Source organism: Vulpes lagopus, chromosome 2, assembly GCF_018345385.1.
Source record: "Vulpes lagopus strain Blue_001 chromosome 2, ASM1834538v1, whole genome shotgun sequence".
Classification (NCBI taxonomy): domain Eukaryota; kingdom Metazoa; phylum Chordata; class Mammalia; order Carnivora; family Canidae; genus Vulpes; species Vulpes lagopus.
Window position 1 is genome coordinate 88,275,063 of NC_054825.1, and position 23,235 is coordinate 88,298,297.

Here is a 23,235-nt window from a genome sequence, read left to right on the forward strand (position 1 = left end):
AAAACAACCTAGTACAAAACACATACAAAATTATGGGTAGGAGACAAAGTCTCAGAGTGAGAGTGAGGTTGTTCAAATTGGATTTCCATAGATACCAAAGCTAACTCATGTTCTGAAAAAAGGGGAGGATGGTAGGTGGGGGAGGGTACTGCAGATAAACAAAGTAGCATGATGAAAAGAAGCTGATAAAGAACAAGTAACTGTGAGAAACAGATTTGGTGGGTGGGAACACACAGTCCATGTTAAGACAATAATCTGAAACAAGATTGTGAGATGTGGGGGTGAGTGGTAGGTAATTTTAAGGCTGGTAGACAGGACTATTCAGATCTGATAGCTCTAGTGTCAGGGCCCGGCATTTCATGAGAATGATATGCTTTTCCTCCCAAAGTGTCAATCAAATTAAATTAGAAACTACTGACCTATTTCCTTATTTAGATTTTTTCTTCCCTTATTTAGATTCTCTACCACTTCCTGCTTATTGTCAAGTTCAAAAATTAGAAATTATACTTCTAAAGGGTAGAGGAACTCGTGAGTTTATGACTAAAGTGAACCGTAATTATCTTTAAACATTAAGAGAACAGCCTTTAGGCACAGTACCTTACAGAAAAGTTGTTAGTATGCATGCTCACTATATCTGATTAGAGCCACCTGAACAACTTCAGAAGTATTAACTAGCATACTCAGTCTAATTGAAGATCTATACAATCTTGTCTCAAAGGCTTCATATTGTTCCAAGAGGTTCATACACTGTTATTCAGAATTTTTTTTTTAAAGATTTTATTTTATTTACTCATGAGAGATACAGAGTGAGTGAGAGAGAGGCAGAGGGAGAAGCAGGCTCCACGCAGGGAGCCCGACGTGGCATTCGATCCTGGGTCTCCAGGATCAGACCCCGGGCTGCAGGCGGCACTAAACTGCTGCGCCACCAGGGCTGCCCTGTTATTCAGAATTTTTAAAGTAGTATGATAAAATGAAAAGGTCAGGTTAGGATCCACCAATGTACTGATAAGGAATGAAGGCCTGATATGCTAATTAACCAGTCCAATAGGTTTGGGGTGCCTATCATGAACAATGATATGAAGGAAACAAATAATGATAAGTAAATACTTGCCTTCAAGTTGCTTGCCACCTATCAAGGAAAATATAGACACGTGAGCAGGAAGCTAAAAGTCCAAGTTGTATACAAGTGCAAACATACAGAACAGTGTGGGAAAATTACAGAAGGAGGGATATCTCATTCAAATGATTAGGGAAAAGTAAGAAGAAGGATGTCAAATTAAAGCAGAACAAAACAAAGCATGAATGATATAAAGATTTTGAATTATTATTTCAAATAGTTTTCTTATTTCATGGGCAACAAAATAATATTACAGAGATATTCTTGATGACTCAGATAATTTAGATAAATATTATGTCTGGGATAAAAATTATAAAGGAAACAAAGGACTTTTAAAAATGAGTTAGTCTGCATATACCTCAGTATATAGAAATGGATTTGTTCTAGATACCAACGAAGAATATGTAAAACCTCAGTAACAATTTGGAGAATTTAAGAGAAAAATCTAGAATGAGTTAACCGAAAGTCTTAATTAAAAAATGTTTTGAAAGTAATATACAAACTTGGCAGCAAGCAATCTTTCCATTCTTTTTTTTTTTTTTTTTTAAATTCATGAGAGAGACACAGAGAGACAGAGAGACAGAGAGAGGCAGAGACACAGGCAGAAGGAGAAGCAGGCTCCATGCAGGGAGTCTGACGTGGGACTCGATCCTGAGTCTCCAGGATCAGGCCCTAGGCTGAAGGCGGCGCTAAACTGCTGAGCCACCTGGGCTCCCCCTGATTTCCATTCTTATACTTCTATGAAACCCAATATTGAGTTTTGCAGCATGTAACAGACTATGCTTTTCCAAGACATGCTTTCTTTCCTTGCTTCTCTGCTCATCTCCCTCCAAAGCCCCAAGCAGCTACTTCAGGCTTTCTCTTATGCTCTTTCTTTTACTTAACAAAGTCATCTTGCCTGACCTTATTCATCTCTGTGGCATAAGCTGTCACCTCTGTTCAGGAGATCCAAACCATGTTTCTGTAAACTTTCTCCCAAGTTTCAGTCCTCTTGAGCTTATAATAAGCAGGCTCTCAAAAAAGTCAGATGAATGAATATTACCTAGATTTCCTAGAGGAGATCTTGACTAACTTTGCTTTAGCAAATAAAAGTGTTTGGTTTAACAATCTATTAGAACGTTCTTTGTCTTTACATAAAAATAGTTTTGGATCATATCCCTTTATTTTAATAAAGTTATTAATATACTTATTAGCAAACTGAAAATAATCAGTGTATCTAAATAAATGTAGAAGAACCTATTTTTAAGTTTTATTTACAGAATGTTCGAAGACACATGCCTGAAAGACAGAGGTAAAGAGGACTTGTAACTGTCAAGATTACACAGCTAGTAAATGGTAGAGTTGGGAGTTAAGTAGTCCTGTTTGTAACCACAGTGTTCTACTTCCTAAGTATTATATGATTAATACTTATTATCCCACTTCTATGCTCATCTCTTTGTCCTCTATCTAAAATACTCTAAATCCCCAAATTTCTTCTTTGAAACTATGTTGAGAGGCCCCTACTTGCTTGCGGTCTGCCTCTAGTGGCCTGAGTCCTTTTAGAATCTTAACAGTTGTGTAGTGCCTACTATATGCCAGCTACTGTTAAGAAGATATTTATCCTCTCCATGTCTTTATTTTAAAAACAGGTAAAATAAACTGTACCCACATTGAGAATTAAATGAATTAATACTAGTAAAGGGGCAAAAACAGTAGCTGGCATATAGTAGGCACTACAAAACAGCATCTATTATTATTTTATTATTATTACAGCATTAAAGTTAGTGATCAGCAAACATACTTCTGGGAAAAAAAGATAAATTTGTGCTCACTCATTCAATATTCAACAAATATTAACCACCAAAAAATGTCTGGGATATGGTCATGATCCTGATAGTAACAGTTACCCTGGTAGATTGCTGGAGCTTAGGAGAAAAGATTTACGTTTACCTGAAGAGCAGGAACTATGTCTCTTTTACTCATCTCTATATATTCAGTACCTGGATGCATACATTGGTGCATAAAAGGTGTCTGATAGTGATTGCTGACTTAATGAATAATGTTATTATAGAATATTAAATAGGAAAAACATATATATATATATTTTTTTATGATAGTCATACAGAGAGAGAGAGAGGCAGAGACACAGGCAGAGGGAGAAGCAGGCTCCATGCACCGGGAGCCTGATGTGGGATTCGATCCCGGGTCTCCAGGATCGCGCCCTGGGCCAAAGGCAGGCACCAAACCGCTGCGCCACCCAGGGATCCCGGAAAAACATATTTTGAATATACAGAGAACAGAATTCAAAAGAACCATCTCCTAAATAAAATAGTATAGTAATGCTACAGCTACAAGGTAACTGATCTTCAAGGAATTTGTTCACAAATCTTCAAGAATCCACTAATTTTAGAGTATCATAAAAGCATACATTTTCTTTCTTTTTTTTTTTTTTTAAAGCATACATTTTCTTATTAATAAAATGGGAATAAGGATTAAATGAGACCTTGTGTTAAATAAGAACCACAAAGCTGCAATGAGATGCTAGTGGAAAAGAGTAGGCTAGACTATTCTATAGCTCCAAGGCGCATTCCTCAGCCAAAATGCAATCATACTATGTGTGGATGACTTGGGTATTGCTTGCAAATGGCTAAGAGGCTCTTACATTAACTATGCAAATGTCAAAAAATATGCAAATACTTCTGGGTTTAACATCCAAGGTTCAACTTTTTGGAGGCTACACTAATTTTAGGCAAATATTATACTTCTACATCCACCTCGCCTTGCTAGGGGTCTCAAGACTATTTCAGAAAACCTCTGAAATCTTAAGTGAGAATACCTAAAACTCTACAGCAAAAGTGCAATTTGCCATTTACTGTGAAAGAATATTTCAAATATAATGAAGTATGAAATCTTCATTTTTTTAGTCAACAGCCTTATTTCAGAAACAACCATCAAGGCTGCACAAGCTTTAAGGCCACCCAGCTGCTACTCTCAAGCCCTGAAATGCCCACTGAATCTTGCTAACACAGATGAACTGAACATGACATCTCACTCAGCACATCCAAAATTCAGCACAAGGTATCCCAAAAAAACTATACAACCCTCCTCACCTCTTTCTGTTAATGGTTATCACCACTCTGTAAGCCACATAAGATCAAAACCTTAAAATCATCCTTCATTATATAGCCTTTTGGTGGGTACACTTCATTTCAAGAGGACAAATCCTCTAATTCCATAGTAAAAGGATGAAACAAATAGCATTACTGATAAGATCAAAGGATTGGGGGGCAGTTATTGTTAATTTCAAGCAAAAAAATAAAATAAAAGGTATATGTATCTAGGTTTAGAAGTGTGGAGAGAGATTTTTACTATGAAAGCCAAGATGCTATAAATTACAAGTTTTCTCAAATAAGCAGAGCTTGACTGAATGACACTTATTTGATCACCCTCTTAGAACTGGGTACTTTGCTCTATGTTTACACTTTATTTCACTTTGGTATCATGAAAACTTCTGGTATTATTGATATTATCTGATATTATCCTCAGTCTACAAATGAGGAAATGGGAGTCTTCAAGAGAGGTTAAGTTACTTGTTCAGGGCAAGAGTTATTAAATACAAAGTGGAGATTCATTTATTTATGTGAGAGGGAGAGAGAGCACAGGGGAGGGGCAGAGGAACAAGCAGATTCCCCACTAAGCAAGAACCTGACATGGGGCTCCGACCTGAGATCAGGACCTGAGCCAAAGGCAGACACTTAACCAATGGAACCATCCTGGCACCCAAGTGGAGATTCAAATCTGTCACATTCGAATACTCAATACTTGCTGGCACAGAATAAGGGTGTTATAATTAAATATTTTTCTATGGAACATTATTAAGTGCTCTAAAAAATATGAATTCTTCTTTATCTGGGGGTGGGCAGGAGAGGGAGAGAGAATCTTAAGCAGGCATCTAGCACAGAGCCTGAATTGGGGGTTCCACCTCACAACCCTGAGATCATGACCTTAAACACTTGTGTTTAAACAAACTTCTGGGGCAGCCCCGGTGGTGCAGCAGTTTAGCGCCGCCTGCAGCCCAGGGCGTGATCCTGGAGACCCTGGATCGAGTCCCGCATCGGGCTTCCTACATGGAGCCCGCTTCTCCCTCTGCCTGTGTCTCTGCCTGTCTCTCTCTCTGAATGAATAAATAAATCTTAAAAAAATAAACAAATAAATAAATATTTAAAAAAATAAACAAACCTCTGTTCCTTCTAGTCCTAAATGAGACACAAAGAAAAATCAATAATTCTTAATAGTTTCTAGACAATGATTTTTTTTTCAAGGATAGAGATTTCTATTTCCACATACATCTGACATATTCCATGGAAAAGAAACAATAATCACTCTTAGATCAGGGCTGTTGGCTACTCTTTATCCAATGCAGCATATTTACATGATTGTGAGGACTGGGTCCCAGATCTATCACTTATGCAAATTCGGACTGGATACAACAATTCAGAAATACAAAGCCACCAAATCAATGCTTCAAAGTAACATTAGAAGCTTTTAGCCTAAAAAAAGATTCATGATGGTGATGGTGATTATTTTTTTAAAGATTTGTGAGAGAGAGTGAGAGAGAGAGCATGCTCACATGTGCAGGGTGTGTGTGAGGGGCAGAGGGACAGGAAAAGATAATCTTAAGCACACTCCGCGCTGAATATCAGCCTGAGGCAGGACTCTATTCTCAGGATCCTGAGATCATGACCTGAGTGGAAACCAAGAATCCCGACAGTGATTATTTTAATAGAAGATAACCAGAAGTAGTCCTTCCTGTAGATTAAAACTACTATTTTATTAAATTACTACTTATCAGGCATGATTATTTCAAAGTCAGATTATTTTTGAGGCGCTATGTGTAATTTTCCAAAAAATTAAGATACCTGAATTAAGTGTATATAAATTCAGCATACGACCCAAAGTCAACAGAAACTGGTGTCAATTCTTTCTAAATCACAACTTTTTCAGCCCCTTCTAAAGCTATTAAATAATGTACACATAAAAAAATCTAGTACAGGGTAGCCCGGGTGGCTCAGTGGTTTAGCACCGCCTTCAGCCCAGGGCCTGATCCTGGAGACCGGGGATCAAGTCCCACATCAGCTCCCTGCATGGAGGCTGCTTCTCCTGCCTGTGTGTCTGTCTGTCTCTCTCTCTCTCTCTCTGTCTCTCATGAATAAATAAATAAAATCTTAAAAAAAAAAAAAATCTAGTACATATAAGGCATGTACACAGAAAGCAATGAATAAATGTTAAAGCCAGAATTATTATTCCAGTACTAGTGCTCCATGTAAATATACCTGGTTGTAATGAATCTTCAAGTGGCAATCTCCTCTACACATAATTATCAATGTATCACCTTTCACATGATATTCAGAACATAAGACGCTTAACAAATGTCAATTATGTAATATTGATATTGAGGTTTTGTAAATAAAAATACATTATACAGATAGTAGAGGATCCTTTATTCTCTACCATACTTACCTTCACATCCCCCAAGATGACTGTTTCATACATTCCCCCCACCCTGCAAAACCGTTTAAAAAAAAAAATGTATTGTTTTGAGGTATAATTCATATACCATAAAATCCAACGATGGTAAATGTATGATTCATTAAATTTTAAGAAAATTTATGGAGTTGTGCATCATCACCACATTCCAATATTAGAACTCTACCATCACCCCAAATGTTTTTCTCCAGTGTTTCCATCCTAACCTGGTCTCAGGTAACCACTGTTCTTTCTGTATAGCTTTGCCTTTCTTATGAGTACACAATATGTACTTTTTTATCTGGCTTCTGTTACTTACCATGTTTTTTTGTTTTTTTTTTAAGATTTTTTTTTAATTTCACAGGGGGAGAGAGAGAGCAAGCGCGCTTGTGCACAAGCATGGGGAGCGGGAAAGGGAGACGCAGGCTCCCCACAGAGCAGGGAGCCCCACACAGTACTCAATCCCAGGACCCTAGAATCATGACCTGAGCCAAAAGCAGACAATCAATTAAGCCACCCAGGCCCCCAACTTACCATGTTTCTGACATTCATCTTTGTTGTAGTATTTTGTAATTTGTCCCTTTATGTTACAGAATTATGTTTCACTGTATGGATATACCATATTTTGTTTATCCATTCCACCATTTGATGGACAGCTGGACCGCTTTCCAATTCTTGACTACTGTGAATAATGATGCTAACAGACATTTACAATTCTTCATGTGCACATTTTCATTTCTTTTGGATAGGTCCCTACGAGTTCCCTACGAATAGGGAATTGCTTATTCATATAAGCTTCTGTGTAAAACTTTTTAAGAAACAGCCAAACTGTTTTCCAAAATGGCTGTACCATTTACATTTCCAAGAGCAGTGTATACGTTCCTGTTTCTCCACAATACCATGTAATATCAGTCTAATTATAATCATTCCGGTGGGTGTGTGACAGCATCATTGTTTAATCTGCATTTCTTAATGACTAACAACACTGAACATCTTTTTATATGTTTATTGGCCATTTATACTATCTCCCTTGGAGAAGTATCTATTAAAATCTTTAGTTCATTTTTTAGTTTTTTTCTTTATAACTGAGTTGTGAAATTTCCTTATATATTCTAGATTAAAAAACTTTACTGTGTTTGTAATATCTATTTTCTGCCAATCTATGGCTTGTCTTTTTACTTCCTTAAGTATTCCCTGAAGTGCTAAACTTTTTAAGCATTTGAATGAAGTCTGATTTGTCAGTCTTTTCTTTTATAATTCATGCTTTTGGTATCATTTAAGAACTTTGCCTAACATAAGGTCATAAAGATTTTCTCTAATGTCTCCTAAAATTTTTATAGTTTTAGATTTTATAATTAAATCTATGATCTATTTTGAGATTTTTGTGTATGGTGTGAAGTTGTTTTTTGTTTTGTTTTTTTTGAGGTGGGTGCTCCAATGTCTCCCAAAATGTCCAACATGGGGTCCCCCCCACCAGCCACCAGACCTCAGTACTGAGCTTTACTACTGCAAACACTGTTCCTACAGTAATCGGTCAGTTGTGGGAGTGCTTGTCCACTACCAGAAAAGACACCCAGAGATAAAGGTCACTGCCAAATATATCAAGCAGGCTCCTCCCACAGCTGCAATGATGAGGGGGTCCGAGGGGCCCCAAGGCTCCCCTAGGCCACCCGGCCCCATGCAGCAGCTGACCCGAAGCAGCTCTGAGAGAGACAGCTGTCCCGCCGAGAATGAGATGTTCTTTTGCCAGCACTGTGATTACGGGAACCGGACGGTCAAAGGTATCCAAGTCCATTTTTTTTTTAAACATACGTATATCTAATTGTCCCAGCACCATTTGTTGAAAAGACTATCTTTCCCCCATTGAATATTGTCGTCCTGGCACTTTTTCAATAACCTGTTCATTTCTAGACTCTCATCTCTGTTCTATTAATGTTTTTGCTTAGTCTTAGCAAATCACACCGTCTTGACTACTGTAGATTATAGTAAATTTTAAAATTAGGGCAAAGCTTCTATTTTGTTTTCAAAATTGTTTTGGCTATTCTAGATCCTTCGCATTTCCTTATAAATTTTAGGCTCTGTTTTACAATTTCTACAAAAATGCCTAGTAGGATTTTGATAGGGATTTTGCTTGAATCTAGAGAGAAGTTTGGGGACAACTGCCATTTTAACATCAATTTTACAATCTAGGAATACAGACTGTCTATTTATTTATAGATTTATTTATATATTAAAGAGAGAGGGAAAGAGCAGGAGTGCAGAGAGGGAATCTCAAGCAGATTCTGAGATCATCATAGAGCATGACACAGGGCTTGATCTCATGATCGGAGCATGATCTCATGACCCTGAGATCAGGAATCATGCCGAAACCACAAGTTGGACCCTTAACCAAGGGTGCCACCCAGGCGCCCCTTTCCATTTATCTAAATCTTTAATATCTCTTAGTAATGTTTTGCAGTATAGAAATTTTGGTGCTTCTCGTTAAAGATTTTATTTTTAAGTCCACTCTGCATCAATTGTAGGGCTCGAACTTACAACACCAAAATCGAGAGTTGCCAGCTTTACCAACCGAGCCAGCTAGGTAGCTCATCTTTTGTTAAATTTATTCCTAAATATTTACTCTTTTTGATGCTACCATAGATTTTTTTTTTGTTGCTTTCATATTCAGATTGTTCCTACTACTAAATTGTTAATATTGCCTCAGTTTGTGTAAAAAAAAAAAAAAAGTAGAAGTAGAAACCATTAGGCTAGAATATCCTTATTTTCCTCCACTATGTACCTACTTGGTTCCATATCCATGTTCTTCATTGTTTTCCCCTTTCAAAATTGAGGAAGAGATCCCTTTTCTGTTAAGACCATCCTATGCAGCCAGGATTCTGAACAATATTGCTTTGTCAACACCCTTTCTCTTCTTGTCTTCCTTTCTTCCCTTGTTAAGCCTAACAACTAAAATCATGCTGCAGTATACTTTTATACTCAAAAAATAAATCAGAAAAGACTTCCTTTATATCCTCGAATACCTCCAGTTTCTACCTCATGTCTATTTCATTTCATCAGCAAACTTCTATAAAAAGCTATCTATACACCTTATGTCTAGTTCCTGGGCCATCAAGTATCCCTCAAGTCACTCAAATCTGGCTGCCACCTCTACCATTCCATGAAACTGGCTCATCAAAGTTACTGATGACCTTCAGACCACCAAATCCAATGGGCATATTTCTGCCCATATCTTCCAAACCTCTTGGCCAAACTCAACACAGTTAAGTATTCTTTTCTTGAAATACTCATATTTCTTGGCATCCATGATATAATCCAATATACACTCTCAATTTCCCTACAACCACTCTTTCTTATTAGCCTCCTTCCTAAAGGCCTTCTCCCAGTTTACCCAACTTAAAAATGTGCATTCCTCAGGGTTCCATTTCTAGCCAATCCGTCTTTCCTCTCTATAGTCTCTTCCTTCTTTTCTTCCCTGATTTCATCTATTTTCATGGCTTTTAAGTATCACTAGTAATACACTGATAATCTTCAAATTGACATCTCCAAGCCAAATATCTTTGATCCTCTTTGGTAGAGACCTGACAATCTACATGATTCTAAGAACCTATGATTGACCAAAAACAAACAAACAAACAAACAAACAAAAACCCTCCTGAATTTACCATTACTCCTCCACAGAAAACAAACACAAACAAAAATATCCTCTCCCAGCCATCCAATAATGTTGACTTCCAGCAACATCTGAGTTCTAACTTATGCTCCATATCCAATCCATTGTCATGTCGTCCTATTTTTGCCGCCTCAAAATATCTCAAATATATCCACTCCTCTCCATCCTACTGACACCTCACTATTCTAAGTCATCATCTCCTATTTGAGCTACTGCATATCCACTGGCCAATCTTTCTGTTTGCCCAATATTCTCTTCTCTATACAGCAGGGTCAGCTTTCAAAACATAATTAAGATGGTACTCCCTTACTAAAAACTTTTTTCGTATTTTCAGATCTAAACTGCTTGTTGCTGTGTACAAAGGACCTGTAGTATGTGGTCCCTGCCATGTCCATCTCCCCTCCCCTATAGTGCTCCAGCTTTTCATTTCCTCAAACACATTAAGTTCTTTAAGCTTCAGGCCCTTCATATGCTTTCTCTTATGTGAAACATCTCATTCTTGCTCCCTTACCTGTGTCCATACGTCCTCAGAGGAACCATCCTCCTACAACTAAGTAGGGCCCTGGAGTCTGCAATCATTCTCTATTAACTGTACACGTTCTTCTCCTTAACATTAACATAATCCATAAAGGCAGTAAGGATTTCTGATTTTTTACTACTGCTAAATATATACCCCTAATGTAAATAATACCATCAAAAAGTATTCATGAAAATATACAAAACTAACTTAAAACATTATGTTTAGCACTTCAGAGGTATGTCTGCTCTTCTTCAAAACTTTATGTAGAGGTCCATGGGATGAGCTTGGCTAAATTGGAGGAAAGCTAGCAACCTCAAATTATATGCACAACTTTATAAACTGTGTTTTCTAAATAGATGTCTAGTACATGCAACAGAATTTCAAAGGAAACCGCAATCCAAGAGTTAGAAGATATATGTAATCTAATAAATTCTAACTTCATCATTTAACAAGATAGACTCAAATTGAACATAAAATCAATTCATGAAATAAAATGAAAAGAAGACACAGTATTTTTTAGGGGGTGCCTGGGTGGCTCAGTTGGTTGTGTCTGCCTTCAGCTCAGGTCATGATCCTAGAGTACTGAGAGGGAACCCCATATCAGGCTTGCTGCTCGGTGGGGAGTCTGCTTCTCCCCGCCCCCCAACCGCCCCCCCCCTCCTATTGTATGTGTGTGTGTCTCTCTCTCCAGCTTACTCTCTTTCTCTCTGAAATAAATAAATAAAATCTTTTTAAAAAGCAGTATTTTTTTAAAGGCCTAAGTCCTATAATTTACTAAATCTCAATGGAATTTAGTGTACGGTATGAACTTAAAAAAAGATTTCTGAGACAAGGTTATCATGTCCTGGTTTTTATGTCATGCCTATATGTGCAATCCAGCAGACATAAATTCTTTATATAGATGTAAAGGAGGGAAAAGAATGAAAATGCATCTATCACAGAAAAAGCTACAGAAAATGAAACATCTATGAAGGAAAAGATGCGAAATGCCAAGTCTTATCATCCTTTCCAAATTTTCACTGGCCAAATATCTTGAAGAATTAGGAAACCACAGACCTTACAACCTTTTCATTATTAGTTCCTGCTCATGTATGTAGTCACTTCAGCATTCCAGGCTGATATTCTCTTCAAATCTCCAAAAGAATGTGAAAGAAACCAATGTGTTAAAATTGTGGAGCAACTAATTTCAAGACTGTACACTATGTTCTCAAGGGTGTGGCTGGCTGGCTAGGGGGCCATTTTGACACTGTAACAATTTTATTTGAAAAATCCAATCCAATCCAATCACTTCAGGCTATGAAAACAAGAATCCAAGATATTAAGTGATCTGTTCAAGGTCACAAGGCTAGCTAAAGACTGGACTGGAACTTGCCTCCCATGTTTAGTGTTCCTTATTACCAACTTCTCTTTTATAGCTCCATCAAAATGCTTAGCATGAGTTCCCCAAATACTACTACTCTAACTCTGGGCTATTAATCTATAAAGAAAAAAAAAAAAAGATTAAAGCTAGCATAATATGATACAGGAAAAAGAAATTTAAGAGGTAAATATGACACTACAGAAAGTCATTAAGTATCACTTCTCTCACAAACAGTATGTTTTTCAACTGTGTATAGGAAGTGTCTAATTAAGGCAAGATCATATTTGTAATTTGTTGTAATTAGTGATTCAGAAATTACAGATAAAGAAATCACTACTCCAGAATAACAAATCTGTCCTTTAAATTTATAACTTTCAATGAACAAATGAAGCTCTACTTCTCTATTTTAATATTATCACTGATGAGCAGATCTTGTAATTGAACAAATTTCAAGAGAAAAACGAAATGATTTATATTTGTCATTTTTCATCCATTAAATTAATGTGTTATTCAAATATTCTACTGAGATGTTGTTCAAAAAAATAACTTAAAAGATTTCTTGAGCTTCATGAATAGGGGTACACTGGTTATAACCCTCAATGAAAGAACTGTTAGTACTAGAACCTTTTATCAAGCTTTTATGCACTCAAGGTCTCTATGAAGTTTTAAAACATTCCCCAAAATGGGGGGGGGGGGGTGCTTGGGTGGCTCAGTCTGGCAAATGTCTGTCTTCATCCCAGATCATGATCCCAGGGTGCTGGGACTGAGTACCACATCAGACTCCCTGCTCAGAGGGGAGTCTGTTTCTCCCTTTCCCTCTACCCGGCCCCCCTGCTCAACTCTCTCTCTCTCTCTCTCTCTCACACACGCTCTCTCTCAAATAAATAAAAATCTTAAAAAATATATATATTTCCCAAAACAGAAGCTTTCAATAAAAGCTAAGAAAACATACTCATCAGTGTAGTAGCATACTTTGCCTAATCTTTAAAAAAATAAATTACTTCTGATTTTTAAGCCAATAAATGTTTGTTATTTTGTTCAGCAAAAAGCAAAATTCCTCCTGATTAAATCCTATGAACCAAATTTTTCTCCACCCAGTCCTGTTCCTCTCTGTTGTGGAGCAAAATTCTACAAAGCTTTTAGCTCATTCATTTTATCTACTAATACATGTCTCCAAAAACAAACCATTAAACTCGATACAAGTCTTACTCTGTTTCAAAACTAGTGTACTGAATTGCCTTTAAAATATCTGACAATTGTAGTAATAATGTAAATTGTGTCTCTGTGTGTACAAGATAACAACCACAAGAATCTTATTTCTCTTAAGTGGCCGTGTCTCAAGACAGCATCATACATAAAACCATTCACTATGCAAAGAAGGAAATCCATACATAACTCAAAATCAATCTTAAATCTCTACTCTTGAAAAGAACTCTGGGCAAATCAATCACATGAACAGTGAAAGTAAGAAAAAGCTGAAAGGTAGCAAGGAATAATGGGAAAGGAGAGATGCTTTATTCACTAACAAGTTAACTTCTCTACCTATCGTGTTCCTAGTTAATAAATAAAAATAACACCCACTTCACAGGGTGTTGTAAGGATCAAATGAGTTCCTGCATGAAAACGACATGCCCAGTAAAAGGAACATAACATGCACTCAATAAATGCCAGCTCCTTCCTCCTTCAGTTCTGGGCCCTCTGTTCTTTGTTCTCCACATTCATTCCCCCAGATGACTCAGCCTTCTCATGACTTTTATTAACAAATGCTGAAAACTACTACATCAATCAAAGTCCTGATGTGTACATGCATGCTCACAGTTTAAGAAGCTGTCCGTCCCCTACCCCTGAGATACTTAGGTGAGAAAGGCAGAGGAAGAGACTTGAATATCTAAATTTCACTGTAAGAACAAGCACTTGGTGTGGACAAATGTCCAGGAGTTTCCAACTATCTCCAGAGACTGCACTGCCCTCTCAAATGCCAGAAATCAAACCCACCAGTATATTTTTTAAAACCAGGCTCTCTTCCTGCCCAAGTGGTGAGTGGTGTCCAACAGGGAATAATCCTCGCACTAATCTTCCCTCATCTAAATATCACCAGGTAACTCAGGCCCATCAAGTCTACCTTCATAATTTCGAGCCTCATTTTTCGTTCCACTGTTACCACCAGAGTCCAGGTGAGGATTTCTCAATCTCAGCACCACTGACTGACATTTGGGCCCCTATCAATCTTTGTTGTGGGCACTGTCCTGAGCATTGTAGTATGTTTAGCGGCATTACTGGACTCTATCTGCCAGATGCCGGTACAACTGCTCCTTCCTTGCAAGTAGGGACAACCAAAAATGTCTCCAGACAGTATCAAATGCCCCTTGGGAGACAAAATCATCCTCCCCAGGATGTCCCCCACTCCTGCATCTGAGCACCATGGCCCAGTTCCTCATCACCTCATACATACAACAGAGAATGGTTCCCCAAATTCATCTCCAGCTTCTTCCCTCTAATTCCTGTTGCACTGATCTCCTACAGGTCTTGTAAAGCTCGGCTTTTATGAATCATTTCTCTTAAACTACACCTCCCTGTTACCTTTACAATTAGTTCAAAGCTCTCCACCCAGCCTGGATAATCTGGCCTCAATTAAACATTATCCAACAAAGCACCTCACATAGTGTCTACCCAGCAACCCTTCAGTAACTCAGACCTGTTCGTCCAGATGTTTCCTATTCTACAGCTGTCACCCTAGTTTGGATGCCCATTACCCAGCATAAATTCCAGACCACTGCACGAGCCTCCTTCCCCCGACTCGACTCTCTTCTTACTCGAGGTTAATAACCAGCAATGAGTCTCCATTGCCTATTGAAATACGAAATCTTCTGCATATTCCTTAGTCTTTCTTAATATGGTCTCTTTCAACTGTATGTTCCTTTGTCCCCAAGGCACACTCCAGCTTCAGCAAAACCTAACTATCTGCTACCCCTTGAAAAGGCTCCTACACTTTCCACCTTTTACCATGTTTTCTTCTGCCTGCAAGTCCTTCATCCCACTGCCCTACCTCCATACTAATTTAAAGTCCATCCCAATTAAGTTAAGGAGACTTTCCTGATCACACCTCCTTTGCACCTCTCCTATGGCATTCACATGGTACTTTATGTCACATATGTGTATTCCTGTAGTTTACAAGGTCCTTGAGAGATTCTTACTCCTCTTTCGATGCCCTGTGATGCCTACCCCAGTTAAGTAGCTAACTTAATGGATTTGAGTTGACTCAAATGTCTCCCGCTTAGCAACAGGAGGCTGTGTTTTCAGACAGTCCCAAATTCTCAAGAGAACCAAATCCATATTCCCCTTTTGTCTCACATTTTATGTCTTAGGCCGGTTTTTAAGTAAACTGCCTTCAAACATACCCAAAATACTTAGTATATATTAGTAAAAGAGTTCTGCTTCAGCGAGCTCCTACAGCTTCCAGCTTGTAACTGATCCTGAATATTTATGCTATGTAAGTCCTTTCTTTATACTGAAAAGCAACAGAAGTATACTTTTGAATGTTAATAAAACTGAGCAAAACGTGAAAATAACTTGATTAAACAGATTTCAAGCAAAGGTTAACACTAATGTGTATCTTAAATAATACACTAAAAGTCCTAAAGTTTTCTGGCACCATTAAAAACATGAAAGTCTGTTTATTTTAGCTCCCTCCACCCCAAAAACATAAACCAAAACAGAACTCAGAAAGTTTCTCGTTTAGTTCCTAAATGACTTGAAAGTGTGTTTTGCTATTGCTACAAAGAAGGGCAATAGCATTAAGGAGCATGTTCTGACCAGACGTCTTTCTAAAAGTCTAACTCCAAGGGCATAAGAAAGAGGTGAGAGTACGGTATCCCAAAGCTCCCACCATTTTTTAGCCAGAATCAGCAGACTGTAGACCCTCCCAACCCTGTTTTGTATGCCCCTGAGCTAAGAATATTTTTTACGTTTTTAAAGGGTCTCAGGGACACCTGGGTGGCTCAGTGGTTGAGCGTCTGCCTTTGGCTCAGGGTGTGATTCCAGAGTCCCCGGATGGATTCCCACATCGGGCTCCCTGCGTGGAGCCTGCTTCTCTCTCTGCCTATGTCTCTGCCTCTCTCGTGAATAAATAAAAATCTTAAAAAAAAACCAAAACCAAAAAAAAAAAAAAAAAAAAAAAAAAACGGGTCGCAAAAACAAAAACAAAGAATATTCGAGAGAGAGACTGTATGTGGCCAGCAAAGCCTAAAATATTTTATCTTTGTCCCTTTACAGCAGCACAAATTTTAGATTCCTAGCTGTTGGTATCTAAGACATCCAACTTTTCCTCCCAAAACTTTTTAAAAAGCAATGTAAGACATACAAGATTATGCAAAAAGAACGCATTCAACTTAGTCATAGTTAGCACACAGGTAATTTCCAAAACAGAGACCTTCGTGGGCATTTTTATACTTCCAAAATTTTTGTTAGGAGGAACTTCTCATTCATTAGATGAGCAGATTTACGCTTAAAGAGTGAAAGTACCTGGCCCAAAGTCCCACTGCTGGTTAACAACAGAATGGGATCAAAGACCCAGGCCTCAAAAACCCTGATTCAGTGCCCTCCGCAGTACACTACATTTACATCATACCTATGCATATGGCTTTAAGTTTTGGAGATGTGGGTAAGTGGCTTGGATCACGATAAAGAGGAAAGCTTAAAACCTGCTCCAGATACGCTGTTTAGACAGACTAGCAGCTATGAATCATTAAACAGTAACAATAATGTTCACCACATACATTAGATAAGACCTTCTAGGAAATCTCCTATTTTAAAAGCAGATGTGACAGAGAAAGCTTAACTTTTACTGCCTGCTTTCCTAGAGCTACACATCGGATGGAAGCAAACAAATATGCACGTTTGACTTAACAGCTGGCTCAATACTCATCTCCCAGCCCAAACCCACAAGAAGTCCCACCAAATGTTACCGAATGCCAATCGGAAAACTGTCCAGTTCACATCAGTCACATGTTCTACAGTTAACTGCAAGTCCTCTCCACATCTATTTGCAAACTACTAGCTACGAATTCAAATTTCTGATCTCCCCAAGAGAGAATTCAGCTTCCTTAAGAAAGCTGCTTCTTCGATTCCTACAAAACCCCACTTTGGCCCATCTGCTGGCTCATTCAAGAATCAAAAAAAGAAAAAAAAAAAATATTTTTTTTTTTATCTACACCGATAACTTCACTACTCTGCAGGATCCGGGACTCAAAGACACGGCAGCGATCCAAGATCCCTCATCTCAAGTCGCTCTTCCAGCGTCGAAAAGCAGGGTCCGAGGGGCGGCCGCGAGACCCCGGACTGGGCTCTTGGGAGAGAACACCCAGGCCCCCGCCCCCACCCGCCCCCACCCCGCCCGCTCCGGATCCCCGCGCGACTCGTGTCCTCCAACAGCGACCCCTCCCCTCGGCCGCGGCGCGAGCGCGGGCCGCCCCGGCACCTGCGGCCCCCCCGGCCCCCGCCCCGCCCCGCCCCGCCCCGGGCGGCCGCGGTACCTGGAGGACCACGTCGTTGGGCAGCTGCGCGGCCCGGAACAGCTCCAGCACCCGCCCGTTGGCCGCCACCTTCTTGGTGCTCTCGATGTCGCAGTAGGAGAAGAGGTCCGAGTAGTACTTCTGCTCCGCGTCGCTCAGCGTCAAGCCTTCCATCGTCGCCCCCGGTCACGGCCGCCCCGCCCCGCCCCGCATGCAAGACCGGGGGCCGCGCGCGCCCCGGCTTCCTCCTCGCCCCGCGGAGCCGCGCGCAGCCCCGGCCTCCGGCGCGCGGGGGGCGCGCGAGCAACAGGGCCCCGAGGTCGCTCGGCGCGCGGCCGCCTGCGAGGCCCCGCGCGGCCCCGGGCTCGGCTCGGCGCGCGGCTGCGGCTGCGGCTGCGGCTGCGGCTGCGGCTGCGGCTGCGGCTCCGGCTCCGCGGCCGAGGGGAGCGCGCGGGGGAGGAGGAGGCGGGGGCCGCGGGGGCCGCGGGGGCCGCGGCGGCGCGAGGCTCGGGCGGACTCCGCCCCCGCCCCCGCCCCCGCCGCGGGTTCGAGGCTCCCCGGCTCCGCGCCGCCTCCCCCCAGGCTTCCCGCCTCGGCTTCCCCTTCCGTCCGCGCCCCCGGAGCGCCGGCGCTTCCCGGAAAGTTGTGGGGCCTCGCGGCTAAAGTTTCGGGGGCTGCGAGCGGAGCGTGGCCGCCGCTCCGCCTCCCTCCGCCGCCATTTACTGCGCCCCGGCCCGGCCCCCGACGCGCCCGCACCGACACTGACAGCGGCCGCCGCGCTCCAGACCCGGATGTGAGGCCGGGAGGAGAGAGCGCGAGAGGGAGAGAAACACCCACCGGGCGGGCTCGGCCGCTCCCGGGAGAGGGGGCCGCAGCGCCCCCTGGCGGCCGGAGCCCCGCGGCGGAGGCCCGCGCCGACCGCAGCCCCAGGCGGCAGCGCTAGGGGCGCCCAGCCTCGGAGCTCTGGCACCGAAGGCCGAAAGAGCGTTGACGGAAAGAGGAACAGCGCTCAGTGCTCAGTGCTCAGTGCTCAGTGCTCAGCGCTCAGCGCTCAGTGCTCAGCGCTCAGCGCTCAGTGCTCAGCGCTCAGCGCTCAGTGCTCAGCGCTCAGCGCTCAGCGCTCAGTGCTCAGTGCTCAGCGCTCAGTGCTCAGCGCTCAGCGCTCAGTGCTCAGTGCTCAGGGGGTAATCGTGTCTGTTTGTGCGTCCCACAGGGCAGGTGTCCCTGAGGCTGAACGCAGTATCCTGTGCGCTCCAAAGAGCGAGGAAGAGTCCGCGTCCCTGGGAGCTCTCCCATGGGCGAGAACACTGAGCTCCAGCTGCCGCGCTTGCTCCAGACCGTGCTCACCTGAGAAACAGAGTTTGCGGAATAGAGGGGAAAGCTGGCAGGTTCTGTTCCACGCACGAGGCCCACCTGGTGACCGGGCACGCATCCCGTCAGCCCGGCAACCTCGCTGGTGCGGCCTGGGCTGACCCCAGGGCCCCTTGCCCCCTAATAGCCGCCGCGCTCATCGGCTCCTGCCGGGGAGGAGATGCTAAGATGGCTCGTAGAATACCCCAAGACTTTATGCTTAACAAATATGAAATATTTCAAAAACAACAGCTAAGGCTGTTTGTGACACAGATTCTTCCTTTTTTTTTTTTTTTTTGATTTTTGTCTTCTCTATGTTGCTCCCCAGAGTTTTCTGATCCTATAGATGGCCCATGGGAGGAAATCAGGACAGGTTCCCAGTCCTTTCCCTGTAATTCCAGAACAAAAAGCACGGAAAATCCACAAAGTTGTTGTGGATTGTTTTTGTTGTTTGGTTTGGTTTGATTTTTTTGCTTGTTTGTCTGTTTGTTTTGGTTTGGGGGTTTTTTGTTTTTGTTGTTTTGTTTTTTGTTTTGTTTTTTCAGCACTTTGGCAGCAAAACATGCCCTGTCTTCATTTGGAGGCAAAAACTTAATTCACATGAAGCTATTCATAGTTTTATTTGTGCCACTTAGTGTCAATCTTTACTTATTTTACTCCAGGCCTTGATGGGATGTTGATATATACATAGTTACAAGCATTTTATTATCTTTCTTTAAAATATATATATATATATATATATATATATGTATATATACATATACAGGGCTGCCTGTGTATGAGGGCTACTTTTGGCTCAGGTCATGATCCTGGAGATCCAGGATCGAGTCCCACATCGGGCTCCCTGCATGGAGCCTGCTTCTCCCTCTGCCTGTGTCTCTGCCTCTCTCTGTGTGTCTCTCATGAATAGGCAAATAAAATTTTTTTTAAAAATAAATGTACACACACATATATGACTATGGAACTATAAATACTTTCTAACTTGACCAGTAGCATTTTAGGTAGATATATATATATATATATATATATTATGCCATTAGGCTCAACCTGCCCTAGCTCTAAAACTTTCAATTTGCCACATAGACATCTCACATACCTGTACAGGGGACCTGCTGTAGGTGACCAGAGCCCTACAGATGGCTTGTCTTCCAAAGGTAAGAGGAGCACAATGGGGTAGGGATTGGATCACAGTTGCCTTCAGCATCTTTTTCTCCACGACCTTTCCTAGGCCTTTAAGGTCTTTCTGCCCCTGGGCCTTTGTTCCTGCTACCTGAAATACTCTTCCCACAGACCTTTGCATGACTTGTTCTTTCACATCATTCAGGTCCTTGTTCATATGTCACTTCCCCAGAGAGAACTTCCTCTCTACACCTGATCCATAAGAACCCTACCACCACACTCTATCCCCTCTCTGAATTATTTTTCTTCATAGTTTTTTTCACTACCTGACATTAAAGTATACATCTGTTTACATATTTAATAGATAATAGTTATTGAGTGCTTACTATGTTTCAGGCACTGTTCTAAAACTTGACCCTAATTACCGCATTAATCACAACAATGCTATGAAGAAGGCACTTAGTATTTTTATTGGACAAATGAGGAAACTGAGGCACAAATGAGTTAGTTACTTATAAATCACATTGTTATTAAATGCCTAGATCTAGGATTCAAAATCCAGGAAATCTCAACTCTGAAATTGCTGTTTTATAGAGCCTTTCTTGTAATAATATTAAATCTCCCCAAACACCATCCCTGTATTTACCAGAAAATATTTGCTCATTGCTGTGACTCCAACACCTAATACCTGGCACATAAAGCTCATCAAGACCCATTTGTTGTATGAATGAATGAACAAATGAACTAATGACATGAGGAGCCAGTCAGAATCCTAATCTCCTAATTTGGCTCCCTTAACTCCAGCAACCTCCAACCCTACTCCGCTTTAGCAACCTAAAATACTTATAGGATTGTTTTCCTTCTAAGTTCTGGGATTCTGAGATTTCCTTCTCCGTCCATAATGTTCTGTCCATTTACTCTTGCCTCCTTTTCCTTGAAAAAACTTGGTCCTTATAACCTGCAGTTTCTTCTCTTCGAATCCCAACACATCTATCATGCATTCACAGTGTACTTTGAGCATCTCATACCAGTTTAAAACAAATTTCATAGCTTCATCCTCAGAAATCATCTGTCTAGAGACCTCCTAATCAGTCATGCCAAAGACACCCAGCTGGCACCCTGGATTCCTTCATACATTGCCCTTCCCCCCTACCCCTTGCCAAATGCTAAAACTGAATTGGCCTCCACATGTGAGTTACGGGATGTTGAGGAGGACTCTTTCTGTGGTCCCATTGCTCCATGAGGCCTTCCTAATATAATAGGATACATAGTGGGGTTTTTCCTGATGAGCAAGACCAAGCGGAGGGCAAAAAGTCACCTGTACCACATGATTCAAAGCAAAACAACAAAGTCACACCCCAGACCGTAAGGGTTTACTAAGAAGTGACTCAATGGGCCCTACTACCAGCAACTACTGCCTCAGCCCCAGACCCACTCCCCAGGCTCATGAAGGAGTCCTGAACATCACTCCGCTTATAAGGAGCATGGTGGTTTGAGACCCCCTCCAAACAAGCATATACGCCACCGGAGTCAGGCTCTTACAAAGACAGAGAGGCCTGCTCTGGGGGAGCCTGCCTTCTCAGCCCCCTGCGGTATTCTGGGTGGGCTTGGTACTGTAGAGTTTGACAGTTTCACAAATGAAAGAGATTTTTATCTATATCTGTCACTTAAATGTGTATTTCCAGGTATGAAAGGGAAAAAAAAATACAATTTAACACATGCTCTTTGAGGTCAAGTTTGATTTTTTTTTCCTAGTATACATTTCTAGACCTATCAATTTTAAAAGGTGACATCATGAGAAAGCTATTTTAAAACAGATGGTCTAGATTATATAGCTACAAATGTAAGCACGCTGGTTTTCAAGGAAAGATCAAATAGTTACTGCCAGCAAATGCATCAACTGTTATTTAACTGGAAATCTCTAGGCTTTTAAAGTAAACTGTATACAGTAAAATTCATTGTTTCTGGTATACAGTTGTATGAGTTTTGACAAATGCATATAGTTATGTACCCACCACTGAAGTCAAGATGCAGAACCATTCTGTGGTCCTGAAGAACTTTGTGCCATCGCTTTTTACTCACCTCTGTCTCCACCCTCAGCCCCTGGCAACCACTGATTTGTTTTCTGCTTCTATACTTTTGCCTCTTCCAGAATGTCTTATAAATGGAATTATGTGGTGGGTAGCCTTTTGAATCTGGATTTTTTTCATATAGCATAATGCATCTGAGATTCTTTCATGTTCTCGCTTCTATAGTAGCTCATTTTTTTAAATTGCTAAGTATTATGTGATAGGAATGATTATAGGTTGTTCATCTGTTCACTAATTGGAGGACATTTGGGTTCTTTCCCATTTTAGGTGATTATTAATAAAGATACTGTAAACACAGAGGCACCTGGGTGGCTCAAGTGGTTGGGCGTCTGCCTGCAGCCCAGGGTGTGATCCTGGAGAACCAGGATCGAGTCCCACATGGGGCTCCCTGCATGGAGACTGCTTCTCCCTCTGCCTCTCTCTCTCTCTCTCTCTCTCTCTCTGCGTCTCTCATGAATAAATAAAATCTTAAAAAAAAAAAAAGATACTATAAACACATATGTAAGGGGTTTTTCTGTTTTGTTTTTAAAGATTTTTTATTTATTAGAGACAGAGAGAGAGAGAGAGAGAGAGAGAGAGAGGCAGAGACACAGGAAGACTTGATCCCCAGTCTCCAGGATCAGGCCCTTGGCTGAAGGCGGCGCTAAACCACTGAGCCACCCGGGCTGCCCCATATGTAAGTTTTCTGTGCAAACTTAAGTCTTCATTTTTTTGCTTAGGTAAATATCTGGGATTGGAATCGTTGGGTCATATGTTTAACTTTAAAAAAATGCCAGACTCTAGAGGTGCCTAGGTGGCTCAATCAGTTAAGCATCTACCTTCAGCTCAGGTCATGATCCCAGGGTCCTAGGAGCCAGCCCTGTGTTGGGCTCCCTGCTCACCAGGAGTCTGCTTCTGCCTCTCCCTCTGCCATTCCCCCCAACTTGCTTTCTCTGGCTCTATCTCTCTGTCAAATAAATAAATAAAATATTTTTTAAAAATTTAAAAAATTAAA

At 41.2% G+C, this 23,235-nt stretch overlaps 1 protein-coding gene across 5 annotated transcripts in view; it reads right to left on the reverse strand.

The window, feature by feature from the left end:
- REPS1 (RALBP1 associated Eps domain containing 1) overlaps positions 1–17,872 on the reverse strand; it is an 81,679-nt gene extending 63,807 nt beyond the window's left edge. For all 5 annotated transcript variants that reach the window (XM_041743461.1, XM_041743463.1, XM_041743462.1 and 2 more), the window contains exon 1: positions 17,704–17,872. In XM_041743461.1, coding sequence (XP_041599395.1) covers positions 17,704–17,856 — 153 coding nt within the window. In that variant the 5' untranslated portion in view covers positions 17,857–17,872. The remainder of the gene's footprint in view (positions 1–17,703) is intronic.
- Between the last annotated feature and the right edge of the window lie 5,363 nt (positions 17,873–23,235).